The sequence below is a fragment of the Rhipicephalus microplus genome, chromosome 5, assembly GCF_043290135.1.
Source record: "Rhipicephalus microplus isolate Deutch F79 chromosome 5, USDA_Rmic, whole genome shotgun sequence".
Classification (NCBI taxonomy): Eukaryota; Metazoa; Arthropoda; class Arachnida; order Ixodida; family Ixodidae; genus Rhipicephalus; species Rhipicephalus microplus.
The window spans coordinates 181636909-181653177 of NC_134704.1; the positions used below are offsets into that span (position 1 = coordinate 181636909).

General features: G+C 47.2%; 1 protein-coding gene across 4 annotated transcripts in view; it reads left to right on the forward strand.

The window, feature by feature from the left end:
• xmas (RRM_XMAS2 and SAC3_GANP domain-containing protein xmas) overlaps window positions 1–16269 on the forward strand; it is a 417359-nt gene that overhangs the window by 59022 nt on the left and 342068 nt on the right. For all 4 annotated transcript variants that reach the window (XM_075896259.1, XM_075896258.1, XM_075896260.1 and 1 more), the window contains exon 5: window positions 13413–13577. In XM_075896259.1, coding sequence (XP_075752374.1) covers window positions 13413–13577 — 165 coding nt within the window. The remainder of the gene's footprint in view (window positions 1–13412; window positions 13578–16269) is intronic.

The window sequence follows — 16269 nt, forward strand, 5'->3', positions numbered from 1 at the left end:
CCTCTGGAGCTGGAGCGCCGCTTGGGAGTGGAACCATCTGCCATCTCCGGTTGCATGTCCGCGAGGTCGTTAACCTCGTCAGCGTTGGCTTCTTTCTCGGAGCGGTGGCGTCTTTGTCTTCGGCGTCGTCGCACGACATATGGGATGTGGTATCTTTTGCTGCAGCAACGGTCACCTGTTGGGTGATCACCTTCACAGAGCTTGCATTTCGGAGTGCAACGGTGGGCTTCTGCAGCATCGTTTGAGAGTGCGTCTCCGCAGTTGTGGCATTTACTTTTCTCTGCCTTGCTCTGGTGGCATACGTCGGCCCGGTGCCCGACTCGGCCGCAGGCGTGACAAACATCGACTTGGCGTTTGTAAAGGGAACACGGCACTAAGGCCGTTCCGCACATGACGTTTTTGGGAACTCGAAGCCCATCAAAGAGTATCACAACAACGTGCGTGTTTTTGATTCTCTTGACTTCAATGGCGGTCGGGTTTCGTTGGTTGACAATCATGCCTCTGAGGGTGTGCTCTTCTATCGAGGGGTCAACATTCCTGATGACGCCTTTACAAGTGTTTTCCGGGGCGGCTAAGTAGGCAGAAACATCAAATGCGCCGACTTTCGTGTGAAGTTTCTGAATTCCAGCGTATGCGACTGCGTTGGATCTGACCGGAGTCGAAATAACAAGAATATTCTGTACCTTGTTGGGGCAGACTGTATCTTCCGATGCTTCTTGGTCAGTGAGCCCAGCTGCCATAGTCAGAGCTCTCGACAGCAGTACCATGTCCGTCTTCGAAACGTCAAGCCCTCCGCGGGGCCGTACAATGACCTTTATCTGGTCTCTCGGCAGCCGAGGGAGTCGCGAAGCGGCTACAACCTTCTGCACTGTTGAGAGGGAGCGAGCGTTGAAACCATGCTTCTTTGCTGTGTTTGCCGTAGACTTTGCAGCGGTAGCAGACGCTGCGTTCCTTGCCGGTTCTCGTTTCCGCCGGGCGCCAAGGGCGGTGGTCCACCCCGCTCCGTCGAAATCTTCCGGAGTGATATCCATGCCTTCAACTGTCACCATCTCGGGCATCCTCGCTGCCTAGTCAGGTGCGGCAGGGGCCTGACGAGGCCCGGCGCTGCCTCGAAGTGAACCCTAGCTCCGTGCTCGTAGCCGAGTGGTTAGTCCTAGAGACGCGTTCCTCGCTTCGCACACTTGAAGTTCAAAAACTCGCCGAAAAGTTCACTCACCCCAACGAGAACGATGTCGTGAGATAGCTTGCACAAAACTGGTTTAGGAAAGTCCAATGGATCGGTGGAGAACACAAGAAAGATGTCCGAAAACATTTAAAGAAGCGGGAGCAGACGCGGCCACGTCTGCACTCCCGGACGCCACCTAACGGACCACCTCCACAGCACGGGAAGGACCGTCTGATTGCTTACGCCAGTCGTTTTCTTTCACCTGCTGAACGGAAGTTCTCCATCACTGATCGTGAATGCCTAGCTTTAGTGTGGGCTATGACAAAATTCAGGCCTTACCTGCATGGCCGATCTTTTTCCGTTGTTACTGACCATCACGCTTTCTGCTGGCTCTCGTCGCTAAAAGACTTATCTGGACGTCTCGGTCGCTGAACGCTGTGTCTGCAAGAATTCTCATTCGCGGTCCACAGCAAGTCGGCACGTCTGCACACAGACACAGACTGTTTGTCACGTAATCCGATTGAAACGCCCGATTTTACAGACCTTGAATCAGACCCCTTTGTGCTCTCCATCCATGCTTTGGGTGATATCTCTACCGAACAACAACGTGACCCATCGTTACTCTCCATCATCGAGCGTCTGACCTCTGCTCCAACAGGCCCTTTTGTTCGCCTGTTCAAACTGCGCGACAACATTCTGTACCGTCGCAGCTTCAACGCCGATGGCCCGGAATTACTACTAGTGCTTCCCCATCACCTGTGTACAAGCGTTCTTGAACAACTACACGACGTACCTACAGCTGGTCACCTAGGCATCTCTCGTACCTACGATTGTGTGCGATATTGCTTTTTCTGGCTCGGACTGTATTGTTTGCGATCGCAAACGCATCGTACTGTTTGCGACTGCTGCCAACGCCGCAAGCGCCCCTCTATGCTAGCGTCTGGCCTCCTACAGCTCATTGACATGCCGACGGAACCATTCTTCCGTGTTGGCCTTGACCTGTTCGGCCTGTTTCTTACATTCACCTCCAGAAATAAATGGGTTGCATTCACCACAGATTACGCCACACGCTTTGCCATCACTGAAGCACTGCCGACAAGCTGTTCCACTGACGTCGCTGACTTTCTCTTGTATGAAGTCATTCTTCATCACGGCACTCCACGGAAGCTGCTTACTGATCGAGGAAGGTACTCCTTTTCACGTATTGTGGATGACATTCTCCGTGCCTGCTTGACTGAGCACAAACTTACCACCGCTTATCATCCACAGAGAAATGGATTGACCGAGCCTCTGAACCAAATGCTGACGCAGATGCTGTCAATGTAAGTTTCACCAGATCACCATGACTGGGACAAAGCACTCCTCCTTGTCACCTTTGCATACAACTCTTCACGGCACGACACAGCTAGTTATTCGCCATTCTATTTGCTATTTGGCCGACATCCAGCGTTACCATTTGAAACGCTCATTCCTTCGGCTGCCCCCTTGTCTAGTTAGTACACCAGCGATTTTGTTTTTCGAGCCCATGCAGCCCGTCAGCTTTCCCATGCTTGGCTGCACTTGTCGCAAGAGCACCAAAAAGACCGTTATGACAGTCCCCACTAAAGCGTGCACTTCTCGCCGGGGTCTCTGGTACTTCTCTGGACATCAAACTGCTAAGTCAGCTTATCAGAGGAGCTACTACCACACTACCATGGTGCCTACAAAGTGTTACGACAACTCAGTGACGTGAGCTACGAGATCACACCCCTAAACAATGCCTCTTCGAACCCTTCACTCCAGACGGACGTTGTCCACGTTTCCAGACTCAAATCGTATCACACTGCTATTCGTCGCCGCCGTACCAAGCGCCGTGACGGCACTTCCGCCGCGACGGCACTTACGCCGCGGGAGACTGATGTTACGGTGCATCATGGACAGGAGCAAGCGTGGTACTTTGGGAAGATGACGAAGACGCCTGTGCGGTAGACGTTTGCGAGAGGCAACTCAGCATCTTGTTCGGCTGCCGATTCTTTTTTGGACGCTCTACTACAAGCCTGGATCTCTCCCCGTCACATTATGTTAAAGAGGCTTGAAACAGACTCCAGGAAAAAACGATAACTCACAAAGATTTCGGAAACTTCTACTAATCAAGAAGAGCGCTTCTCACAATACAGTCCATTTAGTAGGCAAACCTTTTTTTCTGTGTATTTTTACTGAAAAGTGTGACCTCTGACAAGTTAGGCCTTTTCTCGTGTTAAACGACGTCCGTTTGCTCTTCAGTGAATTCTGAATTCAACCGCGTTCACAATGAACTCGCTCCGTTCCACTGAACTGCGGTACCGCCAGGTTGAACCAATCATCCCTGGTTACTTGCGTGCAACACGTTGCTTACTCGGCTCTAGCCATTACATTGCAGCCTGCTTGCAGTCCAATCAATGCCTGCATTTGTGCTGTCTTCGCGCATGCTCACCCGGGATCGTACTCAGGTGCGTCAAGTAGCCTGTTCGTTTAACCCAACGAAAAATTTTGCGAGTAACGCCCGCAAGCGGCCTTGCACGACGGCGCAGCGGCGAATTTGCGAATGGCAGCATAACGCGCTTGTACCGCCGTCATTCTGCCGAGCATCTATCTGCAGATGACTGCAATTAGTTGCCGGCGATGAGTCAATGGCACGTTTGTCGTCATTAGCCACCTCGACATCGCTCTTTTCTGATGCTTATCCGTTGAGGCACCGCCCCAACCGCGCAGAAGTTGTTATCACTAATCGACCGGTCTCTGCCGCTACCGAAAGGTGGGAAACTTTTTGGGGTGGATAGCTGAGCATCGCAGTATACTTTTATGCGACAAAAGTTATCGCTTCTCGCTTTGTGGCTTCTTGCGTTCGAAAACGTTGTTGGTTAATTGCCTAATCATCGGCAGTCATCGATGCTGAGAACGGCATCTGAAAAGATTGGTGTGCGAAAGCTGACCGCAAATCTCCATGCTGCCTGCTGTTTATTTACATTTTTTTTCCTCATGTCCGTTTGGCTGGTGAAGAAACCTCTGGAAAGTGAGCGACCTCGGTCAGTTGGCGCAAGACTTTGTAAGGCCCGTTGTAGCGAGCGAGGAACTTCGAGGACAGACCAATGGGACAGGAGGGAGTCCAGAGCAAGACCAACGATCCTGGGGAGTAAGAGACAGCTTTGTGACGGTAGTCGTAGGGATCCTTTTAAGAGAGCTGCGAGGCAGAAAGGCGATCCCGGACAATCTGGCGGGTTGCTCGAGTCCAAGTAGTTGAATCGCGAGCGTACTGGTAGGAGTGTTAGTATGTGATGGCAGAAGAGTGTCAAAAAGACTAAGTGGGGTGACGGCTGTATGAGAGATGAAGGGGGAAAAGCCAGCAATGCCGTGGTGTGACGATTTGTAAGCAAACGTCATGTAAGCCAAAGTGGCATCACAATCACGAGGACCTGCCGAGACATACATGAATAGCATTGTCGTTAGTGTGCTGTTGAAGTGCTCTGTGAGTCCACTATTTGCGGGTAGTAGGCAGTGGTGAGTTTGTGACGTGTGGAACGCGAGCGAAGAATGTCGTCCACGACCTTGGAGAGAAACAAACGACCACTGTCGTTCAGCAGTTGACGCGGCATTTCATGGTGGAGAATAACGTCGTGAAAAAGAAAGTCCGCGACATCAGTTGCACAGCTTGTTGGTAGAGCTCTCGTGATGGCATACCGTGTCATGTAGTGTGTAGCCACCACCACCCACTTATTCTGACTCGGAGACCTTGGAAATGGTCCAATGAAATCGAGGCCGACGCGGTAGAATGGGTCTGTTGACATGTAGATAGGTTGAAATGGACCAGGTGGCGGCAAGGAAGGATGCTTGTGGCGCTGGCAGGACTCACAAGATGCAACGTATAGGCGCACAGAGTGATAAAGGCCGTGCCAGAAGAATCGACTCCATACGCCGTGATACGTGTGGGCTTCTCCGAGATGTCCAGAAGTTGAGGCATCATGAAGTTGTTCAAGCACAGTGGAATGAACCGTTGCAGGAAGTACCAGAAGAAGCTCTGGGCCTTCCGTGCTTGTGTTGCTGATAGAGAATTCCATCACGGAGCGTGAACAAGCGAAGTGAAAAGCTAGACAGCATATGATGGACTGCAAATTAGCATCACTGAGGTTTCACAAGTATGTCCATGATATCAGAAATGGCGAAAACACGCATCAGAATCATGCACTGACAGTTCAGCGGGATCGATTGGATGGCGAGATAGACAGTTGGCATCCTGGTGCATTCAGCCAGACCTGTAGGTCATATCAAAGCTATACTCTTGTCGCTTTAAAGCCCAACGACCCAGGCATTCAGAAGGATCTTTGAGGGAGGACAACCAGCACAAGGCGTGGTGGTCCGTGATGACCGAAAAGTGTCTGCTGTGCAAGTATGGTCAGAATTTTCCAACTGCCCGTACAAGAGCGAGGCGCTTGCGCTCAGTGATGGAAAACTTGCACTCGTATGGGGAGAGGAGGTGACTTGTGTAAGCGATTACATGTTTTTGACCTTGTTGCCGCTGAGCGAGGACGGTGCCGATACCATGTACACTGGCATCGGTGCGAACTTCAGTGGGCGCTGAAATATCAAAATGACCCAAGATGAACAAGGAAGTCGGCGAAATGCAGTAAGTTGGCGAAACGAATTGACTTGTTGGGGTCCCCAAGAAAACGGCGTATCCTTCTTTAGCAGCTGTGTAAAGAGATCGGCAATGTCAGCGAAGTTCTGGACGAAACGTTGGAAATAGAAACAGATGCCACCAAAGCTCCGTACATCTTTCGTGGAACGTGGTGTGGGGAAATCTTTGACGACGCGAATTTAGTCGGGATCGGGTTGCACGCCTTTAGCACTGACAAGATGGCCTAGCACAGTGATTGTTTGGCGACTGAAACGGCATTTGGAGGAGTTGAGCTCTAGGCCTGCCATTCTGAAAACGTTCAGAACAGCTGACAGACGGCTAAGGTGACTTTCAAATGACGGCGAGAATACAATGACGTCATCGAGATAAGAGGCATGTTGACCATTTGTAACCCCGTAGGAGGGAGTCCATCATTCTCTCAAATGTAGCGGGAGCATTGCATAAGCCAAAGGGCATTACCTTAAACTGGCAAAGTTCATCCGGTGTAACAATTGCGGTATTTTTAAGGTCTAATTCTTCGACGGAAATCTGCCAGTATCCTGAACACAGGTCAATAGAGGAGAAGTAGGCAGACCCGTGCAGGCAGTCGAGGGCATCGTCAATCCGTGGCAGTAGGTAAACGTCCTTGCGCGTGACCTTGTTTAGGTGACGGTAGTCGACGCGGAAGCGCCAGCCGCCATCCGTCTTTTTTACTATAACGACTGGTGAGGCCCATGGACTGCAAGATGCTTTAATGACGTCTTTTGTGAGCATTTTGTCAACTTTACGCTGGATGACTTGTCGCTCTGCGTGTGACACGCGATAATGACTTGGTCGGAGTGGTCTGGCGTCTCCAGTGTTGATCCTGTGAGTAACAACTGACGTCTAACCTAAAGGGCTGTGACCAAAGTCGGAGATATCCCTGAAGGATGCCAACACATGCCGGAGATCGGCTTCCTGTGCTGGAACAAGGTCTGGGGCGATCATCTTGCCAAAGTCGGCATCGGTGAGGCTCTGTGAAAAGGATGCAGCAGTGGGCAAAGGAGCGTCTGCAATCAATGCAGAAACAGAATATTCAACGATGGAAGAGACGTTGGCTAGAGTCATGCCATCTGGAACAGCTTGAGCACACCAGCTGAAGTTCAGTATTGGTAGCAACACCACATTATTCGTAATCATCAACAGAGTATGAGGAAGCGCAACATCTCTGTCCAATAACACGTCCAAAATCTGTGCCAGAAAACAATCGCATTTGGGTACATGAGGAAAAGACCTCATGGCTACGTAGGTAACGGCTTGGGGCGCTAGGCGAACGTACTCAGAACACAAACATGGTTGAGATGTAGTTGGAGTGTCATAGCAATGAGGTAAGTCAAGCTGAAGTAAGCCTGTTCCACAGTCAATTAAGGCAGAGTGCACGGCAAGAAAGTCCATGCCCAGGATGAGTTCATGAGAGCACTTCTCGAGCACGGCAAAAATTACAGTTATGGAGCGGTCAGCAACATTAACACATCTTAAGCACAGGAAAAGTTTCACTGTGGGCATTGGTAAAACGTTTTAAAGTAGCGGCGAAGCTCCGTGTTCATCGCCCAAATGTGGGCGCCTCTGTGTCTACAAGGGCAACAACCAGTGCATCGTCTTCTTTAACGTCTATGAGGCTGCGTCGTGTCGGCATGGTCAGAGGATTTGGCTACCGAATCGTTGATGCAGCATCACCTCTGGGAGCTGCATCGTCTAGTTTTCACGAGTGAGGTATGCAGTCGGCAAACGAGGACAGCGAAATCGGGGTTAGCGCGACGATGGGCAACGAGACAGCGCTGAGTGGGACTGTTGGCCATGAGGGGATGGTGACCGACAATACACTATCAACAAACCGTCACCAGCAGCTGGCCGAGGGGACTCGTGGTGAGTTCCAAAGTGGCCGTCACTTGCCTCTGTGTGATAGTTGTAGCCATAGGAAGGCTGACGCCAATACCACGTGCAATTCAATAGCGGGCTACGTGACCAATACAGTGGCAGTTAAATCAAATGGGCGGTCATCAGCAGTCCTCCCAGAGAGAACACGCTGAGAGCCTCTCGCCTTGAGCGTAGAAAACTGGTGAACGACGGTCATTTGGTTGGGAGGCACACACAGATTCCTGGCCAACATTTAAAAGCTCTTGGTGAACGATGGCATGCATTAAAGGCACCATTTGGGAGCTGGGCTCACAGGCACCGGAGAGAGTTGAAGCGGGAGGCATAGCTTCGAGTTCTCAGTGGATAATCTTCGTGACGTGCTTTGCAGTCAGCGGTGCCTGTCTTCGTACGACCATGTTGCTGTGGTGTTGGGAAGTCGAGCGAGTCAGCTTTTGGCGGCCTCAAAACACTGGCACTCCCGGATAATGGCATCTACTGTATCACAGTCCTTGGAAATTAGCAAATTGAGTGCGACATCGGCAATGCCTTTTAATATGTGCGCTACCTTCTTGGACTGCTCCATGCCGTCGTCTGCTTTGCGGCCAAGGGCGAGCACGTCCTGTATGTAAGACAGGTACGACTCCGACGACGTTTGAGCGCGAAATATGAGCTCCTTCTTGGCGCTGTCTTCCTGCCAGTCGATTTGCTGAACAGTGCACGCATCTTTTCTTTGCACGCTTCCCAGCTGGCAATTTCTGCTTTGTGGTTCTCAAATCACACTTTGGCTGTCCCCTTCAGGTAGAATAGGATGTTCGCCAGCATGAGTGTTTCTTCCTAGCGATAATTCCTGCTTGTTCACTCGTACATCAGCAACCATTCCTCGATGTCGACTTTGTCGGTCCCACAGAACTAGCCCGGGTCTTTCAGCTGGGGCAGAACAATTGTCGTTATTGCAGTTGCCGCTGGGAAGCTGGAGCCGGGCCCTCTTGTGCCATCAGGATGAAATCAAGCGTCGGTCGCTGCGTAGCTCCGTTATACCGTCTTGTTACCCCGCACCACCACCAAAATTTCACAGGGTGAGAGTAGACAGAAGGTAGAAATATATCTACAGATTGGACACGGAGTACACAGTGTCCTTCAGACAAGATGAAAGAGCCACCACAACACGAGCTTTTGTTCAATCGTCATCATCGTCGCCTTTATGGTTTATTCCTTGATCTTCATCATGGCTTGTATCAATATCGCTCACCTTTATCACCTGAAAACTTGTTAAACACATTATCTGCTCTCACATTGCCTCTCATCTTGAAGCTAACGGCTTGTTTTTTTTTTTCAGTAATCACCATGGTTTCTGCCCAGGTTACTAATGCGAGACACAGCTATTTGAATTCACCACTAACCTTCATATAAACCTTCATTCTCTCCTCTAAACATATGTCATTTACCTTAGATTTTCCTAAAGCCTTTGACCGCGTACCTCATAAACGACTACTGGTCAAAGTATACAGCTTATGCATCCATCGACTAAATGCATCCATCCACTAATCGCATCATGTATCCGTTTCCTAATTGGCAGATTGCAGTTCACAGTAATCAGGCAACAACAATCTACAATTATTGAAGTATTATCGGAAGTACCGCAAGGTTCAGTCCTCAGACGCCGTTCGTTTTCATTTTCATTATTCAGCCGCCCACAGGTATTTCATCATCCATCTGGCTCTTTGCCGCTGATTGCGTCCTGTGCTGATGTGTAAGCTCACATAACGATCTCATGCTTTTACAACATGACCTCACTGCAATGGAAAAATGGTGCAATCAGTGGCTCATGCTACTAAACGTCAAAAAATTGAAATCCATGCGCTTATCACGGAAACACTCTCTCATATTCTACTCTTTGCATACTCTTTCCTTTGAGCCGGTTCAATCATACAGGTACCTCGGGGTTACCATCACAAGCAAACTTGCATGGTTCGAATATATCTATAATCTGGTGGCCGCCACTGACAAATCCTTGGGATTCATGGGATGGTCACTATCGTAATCACCACCCGTGATATGCAGACTACCATATGATACATTTATCCGCACTAAACTGGAATTTGCATTGACAGTATGGAATTCTCGTTAAGCGTACTTTGTTGACCTTCTTGAAGCTGTCTAAAACTGCGCAGCCCTGTTTATTACATTCCAGTACAACGATCAGCTAATTGTCACTAATATCAAATCATCCTTGGACATCAAATCATTAGCACTTTGCAGAAATATCTTTCACTTATGCCTCTTTTATAAGCTATATTACAACTTTTCATTCTTAGGGGACGTGGTTCTTTTTCTTTTACGCCGCCTGTCAACTCCCTCAGTCTTAAAAAAATTCACAGCTCTACCAATTCGTTCAATAACTTCTTTTTGCCGTTTTTCATTTAGAAATGAATAGTTTACCTGACCATGTTGTAATTGAACATCACCCATCAAATTTCTAAGCGTACTAATATATTTTTTGAGGGCTGATGCATAATAGATTGAGCTTTTGTTTATTTGTGTTCTCATATTTTTGAGGGCATTATCTTTCACATGTATTTTCACTGCTTGGAATTTCACCTGCTTTTTTGTAAATTCCATTGTTTGTTTTTTTTTTCAATTGACTGCTTGAATGTTTCGTTTCTCTTGTGTATGCTCCCCCTTATCAGTGATGGGAAACCTGCGCCAATCGCACCAACCTGCGCCAACTGGACATAACTACGTCGTACTGCTCAAAAAGGATGTCTTTTGTCTGATTTGTGCCATTGCTGTGCCACGAGGTGGTTTTGGAACCGAAAGTAATGTTGACAGCATGCATTGTGAGTGGATATTACGTGAGTGTCGTCATCTTGTAGGCTTCCGCTGCTGCATTAGCGTACACTTGCTCCGCTGCAAAAGTAGGGAGTTGGCCGATCAATTATTCCGGCTTCTGCGCAATTGCAGCGGCACCTTTTCTCATAAACATTGGCTAACAACGAAAACAATGACTTTTAGGTGACTACCTTGTGGGGTCTCGATGTAGAGAGCTCTACGCTCTTGGAGTGAACCGAACAGCTCACATTTATTTAACTGCTTTTAGATGATGATGTCATCAGCCCAGTTATTACTATACATCAACTGTGATCAACATGCTAAACGATGTTATACAATATTACACAACACTCACCAACATGACAAACACAAGAACACACACAAGGTGACTTCGCCAACGCTTGACTTACTACGAGGGCCCCCTGCAGACAACTCGTGGTGCTGCACTCCGCGGGCCCACGCGAGAGACAACCGTTCGGTACAACCGCCACCTGCCAAAGAGACCCGCTCATCTTTCCCGTGCCGCCAGGCGCCGGTGCTACCGTTCTAACCATGATGATGATGGTGATGAATGCTCACGAGCACAATGCCACCTACCGCTCAATAAAATGACCCCTGAATGTGGCTTCTGTGCGAAACACATGCGCCACGAGGCGCAAAGGACTTTACAGGTGAGGTTAGCACCTCGACAACCTAAAAGCGCGCCAGTATGACTTATTGACAACAAGAAGCTTACATGTGTGTGGCATAGCACCGCCTTAAGCCTACTGCAGGCGTTTAATAGCTGGCAACTACCCGAGAGTGCTGAGGCGCCGATCGCTGCCGCCTCAATCGTTGATGTCATTGAGCCCCTCCTCTCGATTGAGGTTCTGCCGCCTCAATTTTGAGGGGAGGGCTTGCAACCTTTGCATCTGATGGAACATTAAACTAAATGAAAGGTAAAAATTTTCTTCCTCTGTGTGTGCCGTAGAAAGCTCATGTGTGCTCCAAACACAGAGGTAGCTGCTACAAAAGCCGATTTTGCTGCTCCAATAGCTGCTCCAAAATGCTGAAAGGTGTTCCCACCACTACCTGTGTCATCTCTTTCTGCTTAGTTTCCAATGCTTTTGTCGGGACAAGGAAAAAGAGAAGGCAATTGGAGCGGGCGATGAATCTTAGTAACTCCACTCATACCAGATGGATTATGAAAATTTTTCGCCACTGGTAATTCTTGAGGAAATAGGCTGTTTTCTTGAATCCATTCCATGGCAACTTGAAAAGGTATTGCATTGTTCCTTAAAATGGAGCTTCGATGACAGTGCAGATTTCCTTTGTGTAGATGTTTTCACGGTTTAGTGCCCCTTCACTGCAGTGAGACCATCTTTACAGGATATTTTATTTAGATCAGTATACATTTTAATGTGCTTCTCCACTGCAGTGAAACTATTTTTACAGAGGCTTACATGCTAATTTACATTTATTCGTTCATTTCAAATACTTTGAAATTTTCAATAATTTAAATTCAAACCAAAGCGAATTGGAATATTGTAATATTCGTTTGAATATTAGCCCAAGCCTAACCAAGACTCACACTTGCTACATGTTGCTTTTTACATGTTGCACATCTTTTTATTAATATGCTTTTCGCTAGACTTTTTATTAAGCTTGTGTGAATATTTGAATGAATAGTAGGGTATGCAAGTTTGCTTCAATTTGAAATTAAATTATTGAGAACTTGGAAGTATTCGCAATGAAGAATTGGCGAAGAAATATATATTAACCCGTATGCAACTTTTTGTAAAAGTGTTTTCACTGCAGTGTAGGGGTGCTAAGCAGCGAAAGCATCTATAAAGGAGAAATCTGCCTTGCCAGGAAGCTTCACTTGATATGTCAAGAAGCCCTGCAACACATTTTGAGCATGTTCAGAAAATGCTGCTGATCTGTAGTCAAGGCTACGGAGAACACTCAAGGCAAATATAATATCGCAGCATGCGGCCTGCAATTTACAATAAATTCTCAGTCAGCTGCTCTCCTCTCTTGGCAGCTGACGCAAAGAGCTCAAAAACCACTCATCACCGTCATTGTTACAGCTATTGGCTGATTTGAGCAGGGCTCGCTCGGTTGTTACTGGAGCCGCCGCAGGTGGCCGTGACTTGTCCACATGGACATGCTCGATCACACTGAAAAGCTGCATATTCGAAGTAAAAAAAGGGGGGGGGGGGAAGAAAAAGTGCTCAAGGTCATTAAGTGCATGTGACATATTTTCATGCCCCTGCCATCCTTCCCGGCTTTAGCTTCCAGCTCTTTCGTCGTGACTAAAGGAAGAATGAAATATCAGAATGCGACTAATTTTGGAACTCCGCTCCTACCAGATGAATTCTAATAATTTTTCCAGCGGCGAATTTGTGATGCAGTAAGCTTCTTTAGTGAATTTCTTTCATGCCTACGTGAAAAAGTGTTGCGGGGCCTCTTTAAATTAACATATTGCCCTCAAATTGATTCATAATCTTTTCAAGCCTAAAAGCTTGTTATGCCAGCTTATATTTTCCAGGTATTATTGTGAACGTGCGGGTGCCTTTGATCCCCGCGTCCCGGGAGCGGACGTTGTACTGTTGCTCGGGGTGCCGCCAACGGCAATAAAGTGTTGTATGTTTTGTATTTGAACACTGTCTGCTTTGACGCGCCGCGCTAAACGCCTTATTAGTTGAGCGCGCGCGGAGCAGTGCGCTACACGAGAGTAGGTGGCGGAGTCGTGGCCCTGTGGCTCGCTAAGAGTGAACCCGCGGTGATCATTCGCTTAAGTTAGTAGTGGGGTCACCATAAACTGAAAAATCACAATTAGTGCAAATATATTTTTTATTGATATACTTCTTGGTCTGTAGAAGCTGTTGTGCCATGAAAACCCTTGCACAGGTGGCACGTCGCAGAACACAGCCAGCCCAACCACAGAAGCCCCCAAGCCGCGTGTTTCGAAGAGGAGTGCATCGCGACGTGGCCACTCCCAGCCGGAACCCAACCAAACCGCAGCCCCGCTCGTCAAAGCTAAGGAGACTCTGGTTGAGGTCAAAACGCAAGCAGGTGATGAAAGAGGGATTATTACATTTGGGACTTGGCCAATTGTTTGCAATATTTTCTTATTTGTGAAACAGCACAAAGTGATTAAAGAGGGACACATTGCATTCTTGGAAACACTTCGGCATGCACACAGTGGATGGGAAAACCGAAGGCGAGAAGACAAACAAGCGTGAACTCAAAACTGTTTATTGAAAGAAATACATGAAATATATATCCCAGGGTAGATGAAGAGTGCATGTGCGTAGAAAAACAAGCAAGAAAATGAAAGAAAAGAAAAGCAAAAGAAAAACCGATAACACACAATGACACTAATTTTTGCATAAATGGTATCTATAATGTGCATTAAAATATGAAACTCAAGTGTGACTTCTAAAAGATAACTTCTTGTCAGTTAGTGCAAAGGATGGGTTGCTTACGAATTTATCGGCACACTTGATATGAAACGCTTCTATTGATTCCCGAGTTAGCTTTTCTTTGTGATAAAACAAAATGATCTTGTCACACCAAACAGGAAAATATTGGCAGCTGTTGCAATGCTCGTCAAGTTTCCAAAAACTTCCATGGTATGACACATTGCACGTGAACAATTTCTTTAAATAATTGGTTACATTGGTGAAACTTGCCGAGTTTGCATACGTTCGTGTGCTGATTTCAAACATGAGAACATTTTTGTGGTACAATGTGTGGTTTAAAATGTCATATGTTTCATATATTCTTTTGGGAAGAAGAGTTTGCCTAAACTTAGAGAGTTACAAAGTAAGTCAGAATAATGTGAAAGGAGATCTATGTTTGCTATGAAACTAAAATGGATGTTTTAAGGTTATTGAAAGGAAATCTATGGTGTATTCAGTGTTTGTGAGTTGAAACCTGAGCTAGATATGAACTAATATTATGTTTACTGTACTGTGGCTTTTGTTCAGATGGGTTTGGAATCTCCATTCATTACAGTAGAAAGGGGAAGTTACGGTCAAAAGACAGGAAGATTCTACGAACAGTACAATTGCCATTGAGGCAGGGACTGAGCCAGTCCTAAATGTCAGGTTCATTTCAAAATCTGGCTGGCGTCATTTGCACTTCTTTCCTATATTTGTGAAATTTGTGTACATATTATCTCTGCTGGCTTTCGCTGCATTACCTTTTTCTTTATTGCGATAGCAATCACCATATTTACTCACGTAATTGTTGCACTCACATAATTCTCGCACCCCCCCCCCCACATTGCCCAACAAGAATACGATTTATTTTTCCCCAAGTAATTATCGCACCCCCGAAAATTGCCGCAATAATGTCGTCTGCTCGTTCCAGCCACTCATGATAATAGCGTGCATCATCTGGCACCATTTCTTCAGCATAAAGCATACTAATGTTGCATGGAGATTCAATCCAATCCAAGCCAAGCCCAATTGACAAGTGTGCATTGCAGCATGATTTGTATGTTGTGTCCGTAATGTTGTTGCGTAATGGGGCGATACGGAAGCTACGCTGCTGCTTTCAAGTTGAATGTGATTGATCATGCACTAACGGCAGCTGAAAGCCACCAAAACGTGTTAGGCCTTTCGTGTACCTAAGACTGGGATGAATAGTAAACCTTATTTAGTCAGAAGGCAACTGCGGACGATTCTGTATTAAATGGCCATCAGCGCAATAAAGACGTCGAAAGGTAACCTTTTGCGGGCTCCTGTTGAGTGACAAACGCTAACGCTACGGCCGCAACGCCGAGAAGCTTTGCATTTTCAAATATTTGCTTGCGCTTTTTGTGTCTCAAATAAATCTTGCTTTGTGTTGAAGCTGTGCTCTTATTGTGGAGGTAAACTTAATTAGTACTTCTCAAAGCTTGCTGTTAGTTGCTGGTGTGAGATTCTCGATTTGTGGCCACTTCGTTTTCTTTTTCACTCTTTACGATTTCATGGAAAATTTTCCCCACGCTATTCTTGCACCTCCCAACTTTGCATCGGTTTCCCACCCAAAAAAAGTGAGAGGATTATGCGAGTAAGTATAGTATATGGACACTCTCGCTCAATTTTCACCACCGACGTCTTCACTGCCATCATTCACCATATATATAACGGTATGTATGTATATAAAAACGCAAGGAAATAATCAAGAAAAGACTCTCCGGCGTGCGAATTCGAACATCCAACCTCCCACTCCTGAGCGACGAGCGTTAGCCACAGAGCCACGAATGTGCTTGTGTGTCAACATTCAAATGGCAAGCTATTTAGTTACGCCATTTATAGCTGGGGGTGCCGATCGCGGGGGAAACATCAGCGCGTTATCAGCATTACTAGCGAGATAACGCAAAGAACACGCTCGGCATCCCACTCTTTGGAAAATGTGCTCATGCGCTCATTTCCATGCCTACCTACCCCCGTGGGGAATGTGTTTGGAGGGCGGGAGTGGGCGGTTGTACGTGTGCGCACTTATGTCGCAGTGTGGTAGAATCGTACGCCGTAGGCTTTCGCAAAAACGATTGTGTTGTAGTGACCGGATGCGCAAAGGCCGCTTCGCTTGCTGCACAGGCCCAGTTCTCGAAGAGTTCGCGCTTTTCAGACGAAGCAAAGTAACAACTGTGACACTTGTTAGTTCGCACTCATCTGTATCTGTGATTACGTTTTTTGTGCCGCTTTTGTTTATAGAGTGTGCTAAGTGTTGATCTGTAAACATTGTTAGTTTGTGCTCATCCTATGTGTGTTGT